We start from the raw sequence: 25,075 nt of genomic DNA on the forward strand, positions 1-25,075 counted from the left end.
GAGGGAAGACAGAGGTTACTCTGTGCTGTATATTCATCTAAGGATACATTAGCTTTCACCTATCAGCTGATATATGGCCCTTAAAGCGGAAATAGAAAAATACAGCCCAGAAAAACAAAACCAAAACCACACATTCCCATGCCCCTCCTCCAAAGAAGGATGAAACTGTACTGCTACAGGAAACAGAAGGGGTTAAAACAAAGAAAACAAAACTTGATTACTTTGCTTTTTGGAAAAAAAAAGTCATGAGGATTGGCAGCCTTTTACTTGTCTCTTTTTGTCTTTGAGAAGAAGCTTTGGGAACCGAAAAATCTTCAAGGCCACTTATCATTTCCCTTCCGCTTACAACTTCTGTTCAGGAAGCATCCTAAGGGATAGTGAACATATACTGTCCTTTTGGAGGAAAAAAAAAGGAAAACAAGAAGATAGAGATGAAAAGAGTCCAAGCAGAAGCCACCACTTTTATTGTACATAAAGCAGGATTAAAAAAACTGCAAACTTAAATACTACTATAGGCAGTTATATTTTTCAAAATATAGCTATCTAAACAATAAAATTGGAAAATAATATTACAATAAAATCTAGTATTTAATGTAATGATTACAGTTATTAGAACTGCACAGCTGGTATTGTTTTTTTTCCTCCTCCTCCTCCCCCTCTCTTGCTCTTTCTGACAGTGCTTTTCTTGGAAAAGCACAGCAGAGTAATCCAGCATACTGTTCCAAACATCTTTGGTTGCTTTACTGTCTATATGAAACTACATAATATTGTAAAAATTGGTAACTCTGAAGTGACTCATTCTTTGACTTATCCTGTGATATCTTGAGAACCTTCCTCATCAGGTATGAAAGCATTCATGAAGCCTGTAATCCCTGAAAAGCTATTTAAGGGCAGGTGTGGGGTTTTGTCTGTTTTTAAGTTCTCTGAAAATACTTAAAAGTATTTTGATCTTTTTTGATGATCCTCTTGGAAAAAAAAAGTTACTTTAGCTCCACAGACAAGACAATGTTCAATATTCTTATAACTGCTAAATCATCACAAAAATAGTAATCTTGGTAACCTCAAAGAGGAAGTGTCGTGTATCTTAACAGCATCACTTGCAACAGCACTTAAAAAACTGACACAAAAAGCTGGAATAGTTACTCATCTTCCAGCTGGGAATTTTTAGGAAAGCTACCCAGATAGGCAACCTAAAAGGGTTTTTGGTTGACAGAATAACTTTGACAGAAAGCTCCATTTCATTAAGTTCCGTGTTACGAGGTTTCATGTACTTAGCAACAAGATGAGATGAAGGAATAAGTTTCTGTAGCAAAGCCCTTTCACCACATCTCCCCACCCCCGCAATGGTCCATAATTAAAAGTCTATTCTTCCACACCTATAAGAAGTTGACCTAGAAAGAAATATGGTCTTAAATGATGTAATGCTCCTTTATTAGACAATCTGTTAAGCAATACTAAACATTACCAAGTTTTCACCATTGAATTCTTGCTTAGCAGTAAGGTTTAGATAGTAGAATTAGTATCCAAATCTTTCACTTCATCCAGTGACCAACAGTGCACAAAAAGAGTCCCCAACAATTCTGCCTCCATCTTCAGTGAAAAGGGAGACATCAGAAAGTACACTAGTACACTATTTCTAGAAGAAAGTAAAATCTCAAGATGACTTTTTTCTCCTCAGTCTTCTTAATACATACATTTAACACCTTTGCAGCTGATCTTTAGAAGAGCACCGTTTCTGGCAGGAGATTATAGTTTATTTCTCTAGACGTATCACCAACGGATAATGAAGATAAAAACAGAGCACATAATAAAAGAGATTCTGGTCTCAACACCTGATCAGCAGTTACAATTTTAAGTAGCTCTCTTCTCTCTACCCACATCATTCAGGTTGGCAACTCTTCACTTCCTATCTAAGATATGCTACTTCTATATCCCATAAAATGTTGGCTAGTTCTATTGCAATGGTGGCTGTCTTTAGGAAAGGATTAACTGGCTCATTATTTGTAATGAGCTAGGGATTCTATGCTAATTAAAGCACTATGTCACTGTACTTTCTTAGACACTGTATTATCAGAAAAATGTACCCAAGCTCAAGAACATTTACACCGTTTCACACTGCATTTCCTCAGCAACGTTAAATTCATAAGTTGCTGCATGAATGTGTTTTTCTTGATAAACATGCCAAGAACAATTGCACATCATAAAAGCCAATATGTAATTTGAAAAAAAAATATTAGAAGTCTACATTTTCTAAAAAAAAAAAAAAAAATTGATTAAAACAGTTTTCCGTGTAGCAGTTTAGATATATTGCCCATGCATGCACTGCCTTTGAGACATAAACTACAGAAGGCTTTTTGTTTTTCCTTTGGACAAGAGGTGTTTTAATTTTTAGGTTTAGGGTTTCTTTGGCAACACTGTACATTGATGAACCAATGTAACCCCAGCTATGCCCACTGCTTTGCACTGCAAACAAAGCACTGTGGAGCTTGTTGTCACATCAGCTACTTCTTTCACACAGAAGAAAAATACACATCAAAATTCCTCATTACCATATAGGTAACTCCCTTTTTACCTACAGAGGAACATATAGGTACAGCATACTCTGTGTAAGCAATGACCCAAATCTTATACTAGTGAATGACTAATCTAAAAACAGAACACTTACTAGAAATGTAATGCAGGAAAGCTCTGTGTCAACTGTGTGCAGGGAATTTTCTTAAGTCAACCCTGATACTGCATAAGGCTGTCTGAATGTACCCTGATGCTTCAGATACATTCAGCTGTGAATTAATCCACTTTCAAAGCCTTCAGATGAGCAAAAACAAATGACAGAAACCAGGTGCAAGGGTTAAAAAATATGAAGCTTCATATGGAAAGGCCCCCAAATTAACTTCTCTTACATGGCAGTTGTGATAATGCCCCAAATACATGTGCATTATCACAACAGATCTTTACTTCAGCACTCTTCTGATCTCCCGATTACCGTAAGAGGAATTAATGGCAAAGTAAGGATGGAATTGTTTGTCCAGTGTATTTATTAATGTTCTGAAGAACAGAAAAGTTGACATGAATACAGTAAAGCAGAATGAAAGTTCTCTTCTAACTTAAGATTGTTGTCTTTGAATAGGATATCCCCCCCTTCACCCCCCAAGAAAAAGTAAGGAGCTTTCCTTTAATGTATCTAGGGAAGATATTCTTGCTGCTACTGTAATTGTCATAGACAAGGTGGTATTAGCTAATTTGGTATCTGGCATAGATACATAACTAATTTCCCCTTCACATCAGCCTTACTTACATGTTTTTAGTATTGCTTATGAATACATGTGCTATCTAATATACAAAACAGACTAACCAGAAGTGTTTTTAAAAAGCTTTTCAATTTTGACCCAACTGGTTCTACTAGCATTATGACGGACACAAGAAACATATGTAACTACTTCACTTGCTGTAACATAATACTGATAGTGTTTGAAGATTTCAGATAGGGAACTGCAGCTACTGCTCTGTATAAAACCTGCACAATAGCATTATTTTGCCCAGATCAAAAGATGTTCTTTGCAGTAAAACAGCCCTTTACTTACCCTTCAAGGGGAACAGTGAAGGGTAGTGTGTTCCAGCAGCCTCATCTCCAGATTTAGGCATCAAATGCCTTGTACTCTTTATGAGCTTCTAACACAGCTTTACTGAAAGAATCTCAAAGGTTCTACATTAACAAATTAAACAATGTCAACTTACCAAAGTTGACAATAGCTAGCACAAGTGAATGATTTCCTTGCTAGTCTTTGCATCTTTAGGAGCTGGACATCCTTCCTCAGAGGGAAAGGAAATATAGCACTCCAAAAGAACTAAAAACCTGAAGTAATGCTACTGAATTGCCAAATTAAATGTTTAGGTTTAGCCATCAGGACCTCACGTATCAGCTCATCTTCACCAAATGTCCTATCCATTTTTAGCCCTTCATGAAATCTAACAGCAGATATCCATTTAAAAGCAATACATATCTTGTTAGAAAGCCAAAACCCCTCAAAGTGCTATGGCTGCTCTTTGCAGAAAGAAAACCTGTTAGAAGACAGCACTTAACTACAGCTGTAATTCTTAAAGTCTCCCATAGCTAGAAAGCGAAACAGAACTGCAAACTCGCTCTGCTTGCCTAAACTACCTTGTATTAATTGAAATGCACAGTTTTGCGTAAAAGTCATAATAATTGGCTTTTGAAAACAACAGTTTAGCAAAGTAGTTGCTCCTGTTTCGAGGTCTGAGTGCAATGTAGAAAGGTAATGGAGATATCCAACTTGAACACAAACTCTGCTGGCAAAAACCTTTAAGTGTATGGAGTACAACAGTAGTTACAGTAGACCATACAAGAGTCCTTGAGTGAAATTTAACACGGCTTTTTTAAAAAATTATTTTGCTCACGAATCTTATTCACAACTTTCTTCTCTTAAGCTTATAAAGAAACCAGAAAACAGTATTGTAAAGATCAATTTATTTGTACACAAGAGAAAAAATACTTAGTTTTTTAAAATAGAAACCAGTATTATATTTTAAAAGAACAGATAATTTAAGTCTTCACTATTCGGAGTGACTTAACTGACTACTAAACAATCAATAATTACTTATTTTATGATCAATCAAGAACTGTCAGAAAAAGCCAGCATTATGCAACACTTCTCCCCAAAACACAAAACAAATTAGTTACTAAATATTAAGAGTGGATGCAAAAAAGCACATAACATCAGCATGTTTCAAAGTATTTATAGTATGTTTCTATCAATCCAAGCTATAAAATCTTGTCTGCTTCCCACAGTTGAAGTGTCTTAACATCTGGCAACCAGTTTTCAAAACACTTGTTTTAGTTTAATTAAAACTACTAGATAAGGCAATAAAATTTCACGAACTGAATAGGTTCAACTGACAACTTCCTCAGAAGAGGAACCACAGGTATTTTCATTATCAGAGGTCACTAATGGAAGGAAGCAGGTAGAAGCTTTAAAGTATTTTAAACGAACTTTAAAAAGAACAACCTACTATTTTTACGCCATCGCATCTACTTCACCTGTAGCTTACAAGCTGCGGTTGCTCTGTTCCATTTGTAGAGTATTTCATGCCAAAAAAGAAACTTGACATGACAAAATATATATCATTAATTTGCTTCTTTAAAAGAAAGATCTTTCCTTTCCTCATTGGGCTTAAAAGCATCTGTGTGAACAACCTGAAGTCCATCAGCAAGCCCTCAAACTACTGTACTGCTTTTCCATACATTTTATTGTTTATTGCCTTTTGCCTGCTGTAACTGCCTGCTGGTTGCTTTGTTAGCAATTAGCTAACAAAGTCAGAGGAAAATTTAGGAAGAGAATTTCCTGTTCACTACTATATAAAGCATAGAAGTTAGTGATTTGCAGAACAGACATGCTGCAAATCAGAGACTTAGTTTATTATCTAGTACCCAAATTATGATTATTATGTCAGTAATAAAAATTAAAGATTTTAATTTAGAACAGCACAAAATCTTTCAGCTGAATATTTCAAGGAGTTAGAAAACTATGGTTTCATTAGACATATTGTAGACTAATACAGAAACATATTGGTCGTGGTCCTGAGAGTTCATAGTATAAGAAACTGTGTAAGAAATATGAGCATGACTTAGTTTTATTATAGTATTAATGTTGAATGTCATGTTTATATAAAGTATACATTAAACGACCTGATTATATCATTATACCACCCGATTTTCCAAACAGCCATCATCATTTTTTTTTGCCAGTCTCTAGTAGCCACTAATAGAGCAGGATGTCTAGTGAAAGACAACACAAAGCATTTCCTTACACTATGGAAAACATTCCTTAAGGTCTGTTTATATTGAAACACTTCTGTACAGTCAGAATGCACACCTACAGATTTTAAAGAAAACAGGTTATTAGATACAGGAGATCAAACCCCACAACTTTGATTCCTAGACTTACCTCAGCCCATTTAAGAATACAAGTCATGCAGAAGGTATGACTGCAGTTCTCAGGAAAACCAATCTCTTGTTCTAGAAGGCAGTTCAGACATATGGGACACTTGTCACCTTCATCATATATTAGAGCAGTAGAACAGGAACAACACTCTTCATTTTCTTCACCTGGTATTAATATTGACAATTCCAATTTTTGTCAGTTTTTTGAAATAAAGTCACTGTACATTTGAATAAGATAACAATTTAAGGTGCCCTTTAGCACAGTTAAAAAACAAAATTAATTAGGTTTTTGGGGATAATGCAGTCAAGATGCTGGTCAGAGGAGCAGTTAAAGGAAAAAAAATGCACACTGTTTTTAATAGAATAGAATCACCATATCAATATTTTCATTAAAAGAAATGAAAGTTGGCTCTCATGTTATTTTAAATAAGGAAAGCATCACTGATTATTTCCTACTTATCATGAAGTCATAGTCATTCTTCCCCTGCGAGCTCCTCAGAAGTTTGCACTTTCTCTCCATGAGATCAACATGTGTCAGTCAATAGATCAGCATATATCAGTCAACATCTTATATACACATACAGTCTGCTTTTAGTTTTTCAGTTTCCAATCATTTTAATAGGAACATCCTCAAATATTTAACTAATCATGTACACTAAAAAAAGCTCCTAGTTTTGTTAGAATTAGAAATCATTCTCAGAATATAAACATGGAAGAGCTTTTCTTCAAGGAATTTTACTCCAAGTCCATTATTTTTCAGAGTAATGGTCATCTCTATTTTGGTGCTGATACTAGAAGTTAAGAAGCAAAAAAATTGAAGTCACAAGAAAGCATTTGGGGACTCCATCAGACAAAAGAAAAATATTTGGCTGAGATAATCACTGTTTACATGCCTTTTTTCAAAGCCAGCAGCTTACTAATTAGGATGAAATAAGTGTAAAATCAGACCTTTACAGCTTGGTTCTGAAGGATATACTTTAATTTACATACATGGACATACCTTCCATGTCCTCATGCTCCTCATCCTCAGCATCTTGAATACGTTGCTTTCTGTTCTTCATTTTCTTAGAAAATGTATTCTGGAAAACAAACCATTTACACACTACATTTAGAATACAACCTGAAAGCTAAAGTGACCACTATAGATTTAATGAGAAATTACACAAGTATACTGGTAGTATACTTGTATACGTGTAGAGCAGAAATGCGTGACATAAGGAGTTTGAGAGGGACCATTTACAATCTATTTGCAAATGAGTATCATTAATGCTCTCCAAATGATACTTCCAACCTCGTTTTTTATTTAAAAATGCAAAGTTTTGGTAGTGTTTTAATACCACAAAGTGCTTTCATTTTGAAAAGTTACATCTATTGCTAAGCTTCTATGCAAATCACCCTACATAACACCACAGTAATTAACCTCTGCAAATTGTCCCTCATGAAATGTTGGGGAGAAAAAAAAAATAAATGCACAAGAACCAGAATGGCCAGTTACTTTCTGTGCCCACAATCACAGCAGTAGTGGCAACCGAGAGAAGCGAAAAGCAGCTTATGTTTGCTTGCTTTTGTTTTGTTATACAATTAAAAATATTAGTACCCAGGAAAGAATGCAGGGATGCCATAGTAAGAGAGACAGGTCATAGGCACAGCTAAGAATAACGAAGAAGGAGGATGTACCTTTCCACCATTTTCCAAATGACTAGTTACAAGTAAGATAGCAAGCATAAAGACCATTCTTGTGATGCACATCATACAAGCTTAAAGAAAATTAATATCAAGTAGGAAAAAGCAAGTGTACGTTCCCAATATTCTACCACATGCAGAATGAAATATGCTTTAAAAAAGTAACTACACCAAGGAGTGAAATTCTTGCATTTCAAATGCCTGAAGACACAGCAGAGACTGTATAAGCACCTAAAACTCCAACCCCACAGCCCTAGAGAGAACAGCAGTTTTGTTCAGCTTTTTTATTTCTGGATGAGCTAAAACTTCACAAGGGATCAAATCAGTCAGAAATTTCCAAGATTGGTTACATAAGCATTCAAACCTGAAGCCAGCTGATTGGCATTTCGAGCTTTTTTCTCTTTAATGACTTTGCTAGGAAAGGCATGAAAAAGTCTTCTCAGCAGGAAAGAGCTGAGAACACAGTGATTACACTTATAAACTCAATTTCAATTTAACTTTAACTGCACTGTTTTCTCTACCGGGATATCCAGAATGGGTAGACACAGCATTTGCCTCCAAAAACTGCTTCTGATCAACTCTTTACTACTTGATCTTGGCAGCAGGAAGTGTTTTAATGATCACATCTCTTTACTGAGAAAAGGAATGCTCCTGCAGATATATCCATTACATAACACTTCTCACTTTCTTGGGCAATTCAGGAAAGCAGGACTCATCTATGACTTGCAAACACAGAGGGTTCATGAAAGACATGGTCAAAACTGTGGAAACTAATCAGAAACCTGTAAATAGAATTCTAAATGGCTTCAGTGTTCCCATTAAAAACTACTTTTATCATTCCCCCAAAGGAACCTGTGAACCAAGTCTTAGGGGGATAATGGCAGGGGAGGGGGGAAAGCAGAAGATAAAAATCTACCAATATAGGGACAAATTCCCTGACAACTAGTCATCCTGTTTTGATGAAAAAGGCTTTAAAATGTATTTAAATAAATATATAAAATTAACGTGATTTGTTTCAAACACCTTTCCGTTAATACTGGCTTCACAGCTGCCAAACATACATTCATTAGGATAAAGGATATCAACTCTGGAGCAGTTATTAACACTAACTGCATTTCCTGTAACACAACTTGCAAACTAACTCTAAAGAAAACAGCCACTGACCAGACTACCATCTACCAATAACAATCTTTAAAGGTAGGCAAAGATGAAACTCAGCAAAAGCCAAACTACATCAAATTAAGATGGGCCGCCAAAACTCAATATTTGAACTTAAAATACGAGATGAAAGCGTATTGTTTCTACTCTGGTTTGCAAGAGGGCTTATAAGTGGCTTTGGTCTCAGAGACTTTAAATCAAGGGTGAGTAGGAAAAAACAAAAGCTTTAAAAAAAGACTTCTTGCATACTAAGTCTTGAGGAAGCCTCAACAATCCTTTACAAAAGCAGAAAAATGCACAAGCTGTGCTCAAGCTTCTCTCATCTGCACCCTGCATCCAACCAGAGACAAGGTTTTCAATAGTCATGATGTAGATACCAAATTATAATTAAGGAGTGGTGGCAGAGTTCATGCTTATAAAAATCTTGAGATCAATAAGGTAGTTTGCAGAAATGGAACCTACAGAAGCTCTTTATTATTTTTTAATAGAAAGTCTATCTATCTGTTACAGTCTTACTAAAGACATCCCACGAATTGTTACAGAGTGACAGTAATTAACAAAATAGTGATCCTAAGATTCTGACATAACATTAACTAAAAACCTTGGTGTTGCACTACATCCCTCTTCTTACAAAATCTATTATTTGAACAGATACTGAGCACCATTAACACACTTAACAAATCATCATCATCTCTTTGCCATCCTGACACTGCATTTCTCACAAAACAGCAGAGGATTTTAATTTTACTACTACTGAAACAAAGTGTAATATGTACATTTTGATAACATCCTATTTAACACAGAAACCTTGGAAAAAACTGTTTTCTCCACTATTTTAAAAGGGGTGTTAAATCCTTTGCTGCCCTGCTGCTTCTAAAACTTAAAAAAAAAAATAACATTTTTATAAATAAATCAAAAATCAAATCTAAAAAAGAGAGAAAATAGTATTTCAAGAGGAGTAAACAGCACAGAAAATTAGTGGTTTATTTATCCAGAAGCATGATAAATTGCTTTATTTTCTTCTAAATTTTAAAAAGATTTGTATTTCCCAAGTTTTCATCACAGTTGCATGCTACATAAGAAATCCCTCTTCTTGAGTGAGGGCAGGAGGTGAAATAAGTGAGATAAGTATTGATGCAGCAATTGAGAGAATCTGACAAGTGAAAACTTAATTTTAGGAGTGACTTCACCTGTTTCTGTAAGAGTATTTTCAGGATCTCTTGAAAGATCTGTGGCATTCTATTAGCTATATTCAGATTTCTTTATTAGCTCAGGTTTAGTCAACCATATGTTCATTATTAAATAAATACATCTACTTAATGTATACAAACTACACAAACACCCTTTTTCATCAAACTTTCCAGCAGCAATTAAAATAGTCAGGGGTCTAACCTGCCATATGCATATTTTGATGATCTTTAAGAAACTTCAGAAGGATGTTTAAGACACTCCCTCAGCAAGCAAATTTAAGGAGCACACACCTTGAAAAAAAAATAGCATAAACAAAAGTTTTTAAGCTACTAATGGTAGAACAAGGAACATGCTCTGGAGTTTCCCATAACCTCTGAACTATTAAGGAACAAATGTCCAACTGGTGATTAAAAGTCATTCAAAGTCTTCTGCCAAAGGTGCAGCAACTCTTTGCCTTAGAGATGGTCTGAGGAAATGCTTAGTATTTCGGATCTCAGCCAAACATTAGAAAAGCAATACTAGTAGGTGAAAAGCTTATCAGTCTAGCACACTCCAGGAAAGAGATGAAACTATTGGGTATTTCTAACTGTTCAAAAGCCTTCACAGCTTAATTGGAAAAACTTAATTTGTCTGAAGAACATGAGATAGGTAGATAGATTAGTTCAAATGACAGTTCAGTAGTATTATTTGCCCTCCAGTAAGTGAGGCTCTGGAAGCACTTATTCTGGATTTGTCCCTTTGTGTAGTGAAATCTCACTGCTCAGAACTTTAGTGAGAATGAAACCAATACACACACTCAAAAGAGGGCTTTCAGGGAGGATCTTTACTTTTTGTATGCTTAAATTGCACCCTGTCTGCATTCCCAAAAGAAATGCTATAAAACCAACAAGATGAAGAAAGAGACCAGTGCTGTGCTTTGGGGAACAGAAAAGCAACCTTTTTCTATAGGTGGTTTAAGCCTATTCATGTAGATCCAGTGTTTTGCAAAGAATCTGTGCTATTCAGGCAAGGAGACTGCTGATTTAAGCAGTGTCTTTCCAAGCTCACTAAGGATGCAGTTACCCAAGAGAGTTTAGCTAGCAGTTTTCTGCCAGAAGAAGCTGCTCTGTTTCTCACTAGCGTTTGTGAGCAAACTCAGCTAACCAAGAGCCAGAGATGAGCTGACGGCATTGCAAATGACAGAATGGGAGAGGAAGAACTAAAATGAGATTGTACCCTTTTTCACGAAGCAAGATGCTAGACTAAAACTTCCTTCTGAAACTGCACCCTTCAAGGAGGTAGCAGGGCCAGGATTGCCTGCAAGCTCCATGAAAATGCAAAGGATAAAACTGTTGAAGTCAAATAGCTAGAGTTCTGCCATTGTACATACCCTTCTGCCTACCCTCCTCCTCCCTACACAGAAGGAAAAGCCGCCTCAGCATTTCTTTTTCTATACTCCTAACAGCAAGGAACTAGTAAGCATACTTACTGTACAGATGTTCTAGCTACAGTTGTGTCCCTACTAGATTTAGTACTTTCAGTTTTGCAGCCACCTCAGTAAGAATGAATATCAGCCAAGGACACACAATGCTTACATGCCCAGTGAACATTTACAAAACTATACACAACAACAACACTAATAACATATGAGCCATTATGGCAGCTTCTCAAGCTGCGTTTGCGCATATTTCCCTTGAGTTGTGCATGCATCCCTTGCTTAGGAGAAGGTTATGTCATCTAGTAGCTCTTTTGATGGTCAGACAGGTTAGGAGTTTCAGGGAAGATTTAGAACCTTACAGCAGACACACAGGATAATCTTCTTCCTGTATAAAGGTTATAATCAAAAACTGGCTTAAAACCTGCCATAAAGAACTTCTCATGTTAAGTCAAGGAGTAGACAGTATTCCTCACTGAAGTTAACACCTGGAAGACATATGCCAAACATGTTAGAACATTAAAAAAAGAACAACACTCATATTTGAGAATGAACTATAGGGCACAACAGGACTTTTACATAGTGTTATGTGTCAAGATGCTGCTACAAGCCTAACTTCTGCACTTAAAACACTTTAGTTTACTGGACAGTATTAGAAGCTAACCAAACAACATAACACCAGTTCGTGCATCACAGTCTTGACAGGCCATGCCTATCTTCACATTTCTTCAGTAATCCACAATTGCTAACAGTAACTGGAGAACACTTTAAAATAACTGTTATTCAACTCCTAGCCCACATATTTTGAAGGGATATTTGTATGTGCATGCTACATTATTCATACACATGAAAATGAATACTTGTGCTAGCCTTGCTTAGGAAAAACACTATTCAAAAAGCTTCAGCAGGACTCTGAACTAAACCAAACACTGCCAACTTGAAAACACCTTTGTATCACAAACTTCATACTTTAGTGTCAATACCTGCATAATAGCATGATGCTGATACAATGCTCTTAAACAAGAATTATCAAGGCCAAAATGAACTAATTCTATACATATGACACACTGAAAAACAGCAGTGAAGTCAGTGTCACCAACAAGTACCTATCTACTAAGGCACATCACATATCTTTCTGTCCTGGGAAATTTCAGCATATCTTCCAGCAAGATTAGGAGATTAGAAAAGATTTGACAGTCTTTTTTGTTTGCTTATGTTTGTTTTGGGGTTTGATAGACATTCATACTAGCTTTGAATGACTTCAAACTGGAAAAAACCTACAGCACGTTACACTCCAGATTTTATTTTTAACTTTGTCAGGACCAAATCCCTAAGCTAGTCAGTGTTTGACAGAGCATCTCATTAACTTCTGATTCTCACACAAAAGAAAGATTCAATGGCCCAATATCACAATCCTACATTAACCTGTTCCCCTGACCTACCAGTCTTCATGCTCCTTTCTTTCCCACAGTAAAGTCAATTCCCACAGATTTGTACCTTGTAATAAAGAAAAAGGAAGTAGGACATAGAAAGAAGGAATGTTTGTTCTCTTTCAACCATGTCTTTGTCCAAAACACATGGAAAAAAAGTTACCCTATAGACATAAATTCTCACCATGCTACCACATGAGGCTAAGCCCCCTTTTTTAAGCAAGCTCATGAACAGGCAAGAGCAACAGCTGATTACAAGCTTGCACAGCTGTTAGCACCTTTTAGACATGGCAAATTTGTGTTCAGCACTGAATCATCAGTTACCTTACTGGCACTGATGCATTATTATCTACAGAAGGCAAATTTCATTTCTCATCTTTCTGCACTGTCAACCATGAAACATTTTGTTTCACTACGATAGAGAGCAGAAAATGAGTTCGGGGGACACCCCAAAGGTTTGTACCCAGTAAGAAGCAGTAAGAAACTCAGTAGATTCCCTTCCACAAGTGAACAATGTAAGTCAATTACCTCTCAAGCATTTTCAGTATCTCCCCTGCAGCTGTGAGGTTAACTGATCAGATCACACAAATCTGCACATTAAGTAGAGAGAAACAACAGTTCTAGTACTATTCATACATCATGGATTATTCATACATCAAAGATGACCACTGACAACCAAGATGGCCCAGTGCCTAGACAAATTCAGTTTACAGACTGAAAACTGGGTGAAGCTTACCTACATTTATGCAAGGGAGAGAAAACAACCAAGCAAGCAAGCAACCCACCCATCCCTCTCCCCACCTGACAGACAGCACTTCTGGGAATTAGTTGTCACAGTGCAGTATCCTTTGATTCAAAATATGTATTCACAGTTGATCAATCTAACCTGCAGTTCAAATCTATACTCTTGTCCCTACTGGCGCTTCAGCCACTTTTCTCAGGTTTGTCAGAAGACTCCTCTCCATTTGAGCAGAGGACAGCCTAGGTTACTTGAGCCTTTGTTAGCTCTCGTGAATGTAAAAGTATCAGGGACAAAGCTGTGCATTTTCCCTAGGCACTGGCCTAAGGTAACTGCAGGTAACTCTTCAATAAGAATGCTACTCATAATACTACTGTCTAGAAATTTTCTGAAATATCAGAGTCAAGCCTCAGGCCTTATCTTTATATAAGCTGTAAACCGTAAGGCAGAACAAACACTGGGGTTTGCATATTATGTCATGGAATCACAGTTAACTGCTTCCAGGCAAGAACATATTCATTTTTGCAGAGGACAGGGGAAAAAAATAACACAAGTTTCTAAGACAAAAAGGACGAAGTTAGTATTTGCAGAAACTGAGGACCAATCTGTTTTTTAAATTTCCAAAAGGGTATTTTTATTAAAGTAATATGCACTGTACTGTTTCGCATGTGCACAACAAAAATCACAACCAAAACAAGCACTGTATCATAACCACCTCTACTGGGAGAAGATCCATATATGGCAGGTGGTATATCATTTATTTTCATATACTAGTGATAAGACATGGAAGTAGCGTAGTGATTAACATAAAAAAACCCCAGTATGACGTACTTTTTCATAACGTTTTCATAAATGTAGAGGTCAGTGCTTAGGTGTTTCTTTCAGCAGTCTGTGACTAAACTGTGTGAAACTGAGATTTAGAAATAATAGGAACTAATTAGGGATCAGATACTATTGCTATGGTGCATACGGCTCAATCAAAACTAAACCAAATCACAGCATAAACTCATGACCCTATCTTCAGCTGCAGAAAGGTCCTTAGTCACGTGTATATTTTCGCAGCTGGAGGGGATGCTGTTATAGATCAATGTCAGCAAAAATGGCTCAGTCATTTCCAAGAATAGTTGCCAAAAAAGTGCTTTTCTCACATTCTTTATGTTTTTCCGCAACTTGAAAGCACCAATACTTTCATGCTTTCCAGCAAAAAGTAGAAATTTGGCTGTGGGTCACTGAGATCAAGAATACGCATCCTGCAGATGCAACTCTTCTGTGCCTGGCAAAATCACAGATCTGGAAAAAGTAAAGTTTATATTTACTCAGCAGATCTTTGCTACTCACTGCATTCAATTTTTCTGTAGATTGGATTTCCACTTAGCATACACTAATAATTTGAGCTTCCTATCCCTTAGCTATGCTGCACATGCAACATTCCCACAAGATGAATGAACATACTCCAGCCAGTGCTATGGCAACACAGCAGGACTTGGTGCAGTCATTGCTCTGATGCTAAAGAAACTAGGAAGGCCATCTTTATGTTTCTTTAACACCATCCTAAACATGCCCATGCAGCTAGACTCAAACACCAGGGAAGCATGGGCTGAACCAAAGGACCTTGGCAAAGATAGTGAGAAGTAGAAAATTAAGACTTGAAATCAATGGAAGGAAAAAAGGTGGTCAAAACAGATGGAGTAAACACAGAGCAAGACTGAACCCAATCAGAAAGCTCAGAGGGTGCAGCAATGGCAAGAAGTACACACACTACGCAAAAATTAATGGAACAATGAAGCCAGAGTGGTAGGTGACTAGAAAGTTGTATGCAGCCAGAGGAAGAAGCACTACATTTTTCAAAGGAAGAAACAGTATGCAAGGGCTTAAAAACTAACTAACTTTTTTTCCCTTCTGTCCACATCATAGTAGTCTTATTTCTCAGCTTCTGAATGTTGAACCTCTGCAAACTGAAGAGTGTTCCTCTAATAGAATGTGTGTAATATACAGGCTCTCCTACCATTTTATGTATTTAAAAAACCACTACTGAAGACTACATATAACTGTATACACCCTTAAGATAAAAATATACTGAATTTGAGTCCTCTATCAAAAAGCATGCTCTTCTTTTAAGCATCAAGTGTCTAGTAATATTTACTCTTTGGGTATTTAAAAAGAGATGGGTTTCCATAAAAAGTAAATCAAGCTTACAAGTAAAATATACAAATACATTTGAAAACAAAGACAAAAAGCCCATTAATAAAAGGGTTTGCCTTGTTCAGGAACACTCTTAAAAAAATGCACTAGATGAAAGCTATAGTGTCTGAAACATGATGCTCTATTTCCTTTCCACTTTGCATAACAGTATTTTATAAGCTTAGGTCAGAGACCTACAATTTAACCTTTTCTAAATCTCTAATAAAATAAGGAAACATTTGATTTTTCAAAAAATGGTGGAAAACCAGAGAGTTCACAAAGTATTCAGCATGAAAAATTAAACAATTTTGAGTCACTGTATTTTACACAGAATCTCTTAAAATATTTTTACAGAACAATAAAGCATTAGACCTCATTTAAGTAGTAGAGGTGGGAAAGTAAGAGTTACTGTTGATCTTGCTTTCAAAGTCTTTACTCAGTGAACACTTTCAAGACAGTTAAAATAAAGCTAGAAAAAATAGAGCCAGTAATGCAAGACAGATACATGAGAGAAGGTTTTCCTCATTTAACATCAACAGACAAAAGGTAACAGAAGCTGTTAACACAAAAAAAAAGGAGACAAGGCAGAGCTGGGCTGAAAAAAATCTAACCTGAACTCCATCATCTTTACTTTCTACTTCTGAAAATAGTCTGCTAACAGAGCAACATGCTCATCATTCCAGTTACTTTCATCACACAGGTAGCATCAATAAATCCCCTGTAACAAAGCAGGAAAATACTGTAAATTCTTAAATTGTAAATGTCAACCAATCAGATGCGCCATAAAAATCAGCTGCAAGAAAGTAATACTTCTAAATGTAAAAGGCATTTTCCTTAACTTTGTTTATTCCTGACAGAAAAAAACTGCTTGTTTAATCTGATGTGGGCAATTGAACTGTAGGTGATAAATATTCAACCACTGAAAGACCCTCCAATGCAGTCACCCTGTCTCTGGCTCTCTTATCAGTCCTAGGTGTAGAAAGAGAGGCAACAGAAAATTGTTCAGTACAGTAAAGTTGCAGCTTTAGGGAACAGCAAGACATGCATACGTTCACCTTCCACCTCTCAGCAGCCACAGTTCTCTGCCTGATATTTCATGGCCGCAGAGGACAAACAATTTAAGTAGAATGACGACCTTGAGCAGGCAGTTAAAGATGCCAAGACCAAGTGATTCTCAGACCCCAAACCCAAATGTTCATGAGCTTTCTGCTTACAAACCATGCCCCATTCCTCACTGTTTTTTCTCTTTTTCTCTCCCTCTCCCCACACCAAGGGAGGCAAAGGGTAAGGAAGCAAGATGACCAAACAAGTAGGAAAAGAAAGAGAAGACAATCTTACTGCACTCTCATATCCTCTTAGACCATGGTCACTGTCCTTTGGGGACAAAGGAGACTAGTATATACAGAAGAAACAAAACGTGCCTGTGTGGCTGAAAAGTCACAAATTAGTCCTGTTCTGAAGTAGTCTTTACAAATACTTTTAAGGTGTAAGCCAATTCAACACTATTTCTAGGTCTGCAAAAAAAAAAAAAAAAAAAAAAAAAAAAAAAAAAAAGCAGAAGCTCTTCAGCAAAGAGACATATTAATCTACTTTAAGCTTAGCTAAACTTTAGTTTAGCTGATTAACCGCAGCCATTTCAGAATTCATTCATCCAAGCTGATAACAGTGCTTGTCAATACTACTACTAACTAGATTATTTAGTAACTGAACTGAATGTTTTTTTCATGATGAGAAAGGAGCATCTCTCCCCCTCTCCCATTTGAGATTTCTTGCAAGAAAATTCTCACTACTGAACAGTGGGTTTGTATTAGGTAAGGCTTCAAGCATTTCTGGTAATGCTATCAAACTTTTTCCAATATTGTTTTTTTCTTTAATATCATATATAAAGTTTTAAATATATTATTGATTGAAATAAAGCTATGCTTAAAATAATTTATTAAAAGCCAGCTTTAAGCAACTTAAATTTTGGGTTATGCTTTGTAATAATCAGAAAAGCAGGAAAAATGTAGTTGATTCTGCTAAGAATACCACATAAGCCCTGCACAGCTTCTATGAACAGTTTACCACTGAATCTCTAGAAATCCTATGATAGGTAAAAACAGATGCTTGTAACCAGAGTAAAACTATCATGCATCAGGAGTAGCAACAGGCTCTATAAAACCTGAGGCTAGAAGTCATAGACAAGGTTTGTCAAATAGTCACTGAGAGCACAAAGAAATTCTATGATCTGGATATTTTAAAAGTGATAGCTGAGTAATGGTAGTGTATATTTAAATCTCAGTGTTAAGTAAAACTCCGTCATGCTGTGTCAAAGTGTTTGAGCACTACAAATTAATGACCAAAAAAAAGTTAAAATAAAATAAAATTCCTGAGGAAGCATTCCTGATCTTAAAATATAACTTGAATATGAAAGGAACTGGTGGTGATAGTTTTACTGTTTTTACAATGGGTCTGAAGAACAGCCTCTTGTAAGACCACTTGGATAAGTTTTGTTTTTTTTGTTGTTGTTTTTTTTTTTTCCTCTAAAGCCACATAGTTATTGTCCATTCTGCACATGCCTGAACTTTATTCACAAACACACTTTAATAGTAGTGGAACATGAAAGTGCTGTATTTCTTACTTGGGTCATTTATTGCTTTGAAAGTTGACACATCAGCAACTGTAAACCACTGGAAGGAAAGCAGCAAGAGATATGACATTGTGAAAAATGGAAAAAAATAGCTAAATAATTCTCCAATCTATTTATCTTGTCTCTTCTAAGAGGTACAATCAAAAACAGAATAGACATCATATTCCTAAAATTCGAGAGGAGTATCTGAAAACGTACTTGGGATCATTTCCAGGTCCTCTTTATACAGCTACAGAGGATGCTATTCTGTTTCTCTACTTTGCAAATCTCTATGCCTTTCAGTTAAGAGAGACAGATTATGATGGCTGATCAACTAAATAACAGTAACTTCATTTAAGAAACCTAATGCTTATTTCTGTTGAGGTGGAAAGAAACCATGATGAGGACATCTCCCAATCTTCCTGTTCCATGTATAAGAAACTTCCAACACTCCTGCAGCAGAACTCTGCTAAGTTAAATTACATTTCAGTTAGAATTATGATCCACTGGAACCCGAATTAAAAGCCAAGTACATTAACAACACACAAACATAATACTAAAAAATAAATTTGCCTGATCTCCAGTTAAGATTACCAAAGCTCTAAACGTTTGTAAGAATCACAGCCTTAAGACAGCTGTTCAATAATATTCTGATCCATTATGTAAGTCCTTACTTCAACATAAACAGCCTTAATAATCTGTCATTTTAAAAAGATGCTTCTTTGCCAACCACATCTAGTTACTGATACTAAACATCAGTATCTGACTCTTCACACAGTTACCTGTATCTCATTCTTCCTCAAAACCTTAAGATTCATTTGCTTTCCGGAATAAAAATATTACGGAAGGAAGGGGACCGGAGTTAGTCTTATCCCAAATCATTGTGCTTTGAAGTTATAAACTTATGGGTTATATTTGAGGCTTAGTCTAATAATATTCTTTAATATACACTAAAGGGGAAAAAATTAGGACACAATGTACTCTAGAAAATATGAAACGGGGAGTCTCACTGGCTTAATAGCTATATCTTTTCCAGTTTCCAGCACTACACAGTACAATTTTACTGACTGTTAGCCTCAAGTTTTCAAGTCGGAGAGCAGAGCTGGACTTCATTTTGGTCTCTCCATGTAACTTTCTCCGCAACCGTGAAGTCTTAAAAGTAACTCCTGCCACCTGAACGCCAGTACTCCAGTAAACGCGTCCGTGTCGATACTTAAAATTTGCAGGCAGCTCATTCAGAACCCGCTTCGCAGGAAGCTTTTCACCCCAGAGAAGAGGGCCAGCATTATACCCCCTGAATAGGATCTTTGTTCCCATCAGCGCTGCAGCAAGAACGCCTCCACGTGAACCCACTCGCACATCCCCACGACGCGGGGCTCCCCAGCCCGCTGTTACCGCTCCACAAAACCTCTCGCCGGGCGGCTCCTGCGCAAGGGAGCGGGCAAGGGGCGGGCTGCGAGGCCGGCGCTCCCCGGGCAGCGGCAACCCGCCGCGGCGGCAGCTGCCCCGCTTTGTTTTCGCTCTCGCCCCGGGGGCCGAGCCGGGCGGCGCAGGGCGCCGCGCAGGCCCCGCGGCGGGGCAACGGCCCGTCACGCCGCCCCGGCGGGGGTCAGCCTCCCGGCCGGCGCCACGACGCCGGCGAGCGGCGCAGGGGAGGGGAAGAAGGGAAGGGGGGAAGGCCGGGAGCGGGCAGCAGACCCCGCCCTCCGCGGGGCGCCCCGGCGGGCTGCGAGCCAAGGCGAGGGCCCCGGCGGCAGCGGGGCCGGGGCAGCGCCGCCGCTGCCGCCCGCGTTCTGCGAAGGGCCCGAGCTGCTTCGACTCCCCGCTCCGGCCCCGCCGAGCCCGCCCGCCGCCCCGGCCCCTCCCGCCGCCGCCTACCTGGCGCCGCGGCGGCCCCTCGCGCGGCCCCCACCGCCTCAGCGCTTCCGGGAGCGGCGCCCGCCGCCCCGCTGCGGCCGAGGGCGGGCGGGCCGGCGCCGCCTGGGCTCCGAGGGGCGCCGGGCTCAGCGGCGGCCGCGCCGCATGTCCGCGTGCGCGGGGAGTGCGCAGCGCGCGCGGGGGCCGCGCGGCGGCGCTGCCCAACCGCCTTCCGCCGCGGGCGAGCAGCGGCGTGGCGGCGCGCGGCGCAGCCGGCAGCGAGACGCCTCCAAACCGTCCCGCGCCGCCGGCAAGAGCATTGTGGGAAAGGTCCTCCAGCTGCCTCTTGGGGGGGGGGGGGGGGGGAGGAGGAGGGGGAGGAGCCGACCAGGAAGGACGGGGGGGAGGCCACGTGACCTGCTGGCGCCGCCGTGCGGGACAAGCCAATGAGAGGAGGGCGCGGGGGCGCGGAGCGGGATGGGGGGTGGGAGGGAGTGGGGGAAATACAGCGCGCGCTGCGCGCGGGCGCCCCCTGCTGACGGCTGGGGGCGGGGGAGCGCGCCCGGCGGCGGCGGCGGCGTGTGACGTCATCCAAGGGCGGCGCGGGGCGCGCGCTGCGGAAGCGCCGTGAGGCGGCGGTGCGGGCGCGGCGCTGTGGCGAGCGTCAGGCGTAGCCTGGTGCCGACCTCAGGCTTCCGCCGCGGCAACGCCAGCACCCAGAGGATCTGCTAGGACACAAGTGGTGACAGCAAGGATTGATGCTGCTTACTGCTTGTGGGCCTTGCAGCAGTCGCGAGATTTAATCCTTATGTATTTGCACAACCACGTTTTTTTTCTGTGCAGTTTGCCCTGCTGTGGTGTGTCATGATTATAACATAAAAGTCGGTCAGTGCAGCAACTTCTGTTTTGTGTCAGTCGTGATACTGTTACAGCCTGACTTGAGCAAGATACCCATCACCATCAATTTGTGTCAAAAGTGATGATACCTTACTAGTTACCATGATTACTGACAGAATATTAATTTAGGATTAACTCAGAAGAAATTCAGTTAAGTAAGAGTAGTCTGTAGGGAGAGCATTTAAGAAGAGTTGATGGAGGAAAGGAAAATACTGGATTCATTAGCAAGCTGCAGGGAGATACGAAACAAAACTATAGGTATGAAAGCAGAGACTTTAGAACAAAGATAAAATGTCTAAAATAAGTTGACCTTAAAGGTTGTTAAGGTTAGTGAATTCCCAAAATCTTCAATGGGATCACATAGAGGAGTAAGCTGTTTTGAAGGTTGGGATTAAAGAGGGCCGTGTTGTAAAGAAAGAAAAATACCTTTCAGTGCTGCATTTTGAGTGTACTGAAGTCTAGGATGACCCTAGAACAAGACATTGAAGCAGTTAAGAAGGGAGGATGACGGTAGAAAAGCAGCCATGTGATTGACTCCCCAGCCATGTTACTATCAGCTACTCAAACTGCACGGACCATGTTGTATAGCAGAGCCAGGGAAATTGAAGAAGGTGATAGAGAAGCACAAAGGGAAACACTTCTGAGGTGCTAGTCACAGAGGTTTGATCCTCTAATTCAGTATCTTACAAGAGTAAAACAAAGTCATCCACTTCAGCACAGGCCTCTAGAGCTACTCACACAACTTCAAGATATCAGAAGATACAAAGGGCCTTTGGCCCTTTCTCGTTTACCTTTTGAAATGAGCACATCTCATGATGTAAAGAAAAATCTAGGAGTTTCCTGCTGTTAGTCCAGGCAAATATATCTTGAGCTTTCCTTCTGTCTATGAATTTCCAGCTCTCAGAGGTCTCCAATCCTACTAGAGCTGAAGGAGACTGCTGCCTGGTTGGATGTCTGCTCCCAGAACCAACATTTCAAGGGTGAGCAGTCAGTCAGATCTGCCAAGGAAGGAAGATAGAGCTTGAGACATGGCTCATTCTGTCTGCTTGGTGCCTGAGAAAAGAAAGAGCGAGGAATTTGGTTTTCATATAGGGATATAGAAGTAGAGGGTTGTGAACTCCAGTTTTCTGCAAACCTGGGCAACCGTGTATTGCAGGCACATTGATAAATTTGTCAGTCTCTACTCATCTAGGCATCCATTAGTGTTTTTCACAAAAATTTAGAAAAGAGGATGATTTGGCCTGAGGGAATAGATAAAAAATATAGGAAACTGAAGTGAAGATCCCAAGAAGGGATGTATTAGACCAGGACTAAGTTGACATGAATGGTTACAGAAATAATTTTTTACAATTTCTAGAAAAGAAAATTCATTACAATTAATTACCATTTTTTTAGTGGAAAAGCTAAAATGGGCACACCAGCCAATTAGATAGTCTTTCTACCTGGATCTTCCAAAGAAAAGAGAATCTTATTTTAAAAATCCTACGATTTTGAGCTAGACATGTGATTTTTAGTATTTCACTTTCTTTTTTCACACTTCAGGATTGATAAAAACACCATCTCTTAAATGCTTGTTTAACCTCTTCTAAAGTTTTTAGCTTTAAATGTTGTCAGAGTGACTGAAGACAGAGGTTATGGTTATGCACATCACTACCCAGAACTTGTCTGTGGATAAAGACTGGGATTAGTAAAGATTAAGTGTTGCCTATTATTGTTTTGAGATAGGCTTAGATGGGACTGTTTCTTCATTTTTCAGCTATCTCAAAAATGATCTACTCAAAAATCATGAGTATTTACTCAGACTGGAAGAGGCACATGATTTTAAAAGTACTTTGGAGGCCCTTTGTCTTTTTTTTTTTTTTTTTTTTTTTTTTTTTTTGGTCTGGGAAATTTACTCTTTTCTCATTTTCAGAATTTCTCCACAACCATGAGAGCTGGAAACTTACCTGAAACTGAGACTCTTGCTGACTTATTTGTCTCCAGAGAGGCAAGCATGAACTGCAGCAGAGCTTGTAATGCTGTTGTGAGAACAGCTAGAAACACAATGTGCCAGAAGAAGACTACAGGACAGAGACAGGGAGAACTGTGTGAATGAGAGCAAGTTAATTTTCAGAGCGGGAAAACAGACAATGTGACACTAGAATTAAGAGTAGTATTAGGGGAGGGAGGGAAAGGATGAGATTCCCCAAGGTGTTTTGATAGTAACATGGTAGACAGTGTAGAAGGGGCAGGGGTGGATGAAGAAAACCGAGAGGTGGGACATGGTAAAGAATAGGACTGCTGGAAGACAAAATGGCACTTACCCATGAGCACAGAAATCAGGATTGCCATAAAGTGCTAAGGAGGAGATGGGGATACTTGCATTTTTGCTTTGTAAATTTGAATTCTTACCTTTAAACTATCCTTCATCTTTTAAACGGTCTTACACCATTTACCATCTACACACCATTTCAGCAAAGGCAAATAAGGGACAGGCAACTGACCTTATTATTGTTACTTTCTTAGTGTAATAAGCCTGAAACAGCCTGCACTGTTACTTTTGGAGTCTTGAAGCTGCTAGTACTACATTGTATCTCTGAAAGAGATAAAAGTGAAATAAATTTTAGAATAGTGGGTTATTCTTTCTATTGAGATACTTTTGGAATTGATTGATTAAAGCCATTAGAATTTTCTATATCCAGCAAACAAAAAAAAATCATTGATAACATAATATTTTTGCTGTCCAGTTTCAGATACTCATTTGAGCAATGAGCAATTCATCTATTTTGGCGTCTGGATTCTGAGCTTTTGAAAAATGTAAATGTATTCAAGTGATACAAGAAAAAAGGCTGAAATGGACGGTGAGAGTTTATTTAGCACTCATTCACCCTTGCTGCCCCCGTGGAGGATCAGTTATGCACGTGGTTATGCACGTGTTACTCCTTCATTCAGCGAGTTCTCCAGGGTGTCTGCTGATGGACTCCACAGACTCCTCAAGCACACTATTCTACTGGTTTAAAATTCCCGCTTTTGGCTTGCTGCTCCTAATGCCTAACCTGGATCCTTGCTGCTACATCATAAGTTAGTACTTTTTATCTTGTCCACAATGGGCACAGGGAACAGATTATTCCCTTTCTTTTTGCAACAGATTTTTGTCTGCTTTTTTTAAAATTCCTTCTCAATCTTCTTCTTCTTCTTCTTTTTATTTTAGGTTAAACAGCTTCAAAAGGCCTACTAAAATCAAATATAAGTGCTGTTTCTCTCCTATCCAAAGAGCCTATTACTCTGCTATAAAAGAAATGAGATTAGTTTGACATTAGTTGTTCTTGAAAAATCAATGATGTGGTCTGTTACATATCTTTTTCTTATCTTCCAAGTACTTACGAATAGTTTGCTTGATTGTTTTTTCCAGAAAATTTCTGGGAATCTCTTTTTTCCCCTTTCCAGCAATGAACTCTGATTATTACTTTCATTTCAAATTCAGTTTTGGCTGGTGTTCATATATATATTAGGCAAAAAATTAAAATCACTGGAATTAAACCAGGTGGCTTATCTCATTTTTTCTAATTACATTGTTTTCTGAAGTCTCTGTCTTTGCTACTTGCATTCTGATTGTTTTTTGGGGAATTTTTGATCTTTAAATTCTGCCATATATGTATATACATATCCATATAAATAGGTTGTTTATTTTGTATGTCAAGACACCTTGGATGTTTAGCTGCACTGATAAAATTACTTGTTTTATCTGGTTGAGATTTTATGCCTTTTTATTTACATGCAGCATATCTTTGCTAGTAAGCTTCATTATTCTAAAATATAGCATAATTTTCTGTAAGTAAAAGTCAGCAGAATTACTCAGGATGAGTGAAGACATACTCAGGTAATGAGGAATACAAAAGTTCTGCTTTTTAGGAAAAAGGCTTGTAAAAGACTGGCCTGCAAAAGTTTGGTCTAACAACTGAAAAAAATCTATTTTGAG

General features: G+C 38.7%; 1 protein-coding gene across 4 annotated transcripts in view; it reads right to left on the reverse strand.

The window, feature by feature from the left end:
• The window catches only part of SCAF11 (SR-related CTD associated factor 11), a 47,279-nt gene extending 26,964 nt beyond the window's left edge, over positions 1-20,315 (reverse strand). For 2 of the 4 annotated variants that reach the window (XM_062583879.1, XM_062583861.1), the window contains exons 1-3: positions 20,242-20,315; positions 6,960-7,038; positions 5,964-6,124 (exon numbers count right to left, since the gene is read on the reverse strand). In XM_062583879.1, coding sequence (XP_062439863.1) covers positions 5,964-6,124; positions 6,960-7,020 — 222 coding nt within the window. In that variant the 5' untranslated portion in view covers positions 7,021-7,038; positions 20,242-20,315. Of the gene's footprint in view, positions 1-5,963; positions 6,125-6,959; positions 7,039-16,366; positions 16,429-20,241 lie in introns of those variants that run through there. The other 2 variants (XM_062583871.1, XM_062583852.1) reach the window with 1 other exon arrangement.
• Between the last annotated feature and the right edge of the window lie 4,760 nt (positions 20,316-25,075).

This window comes from Rhea pennata, chromosome 1, assembly GCF_028389875.1.
Source record: "Rhea pennata isolate bPtePen1 chromosome 1, bPtePen1.pri, whole genome shotgun sequence".
Lineage (NCBI taxonomy): Eukaryota > Metazoa > Chordata > Aves > Rheiformes > Rheidae > Rhea > Rhea pennata.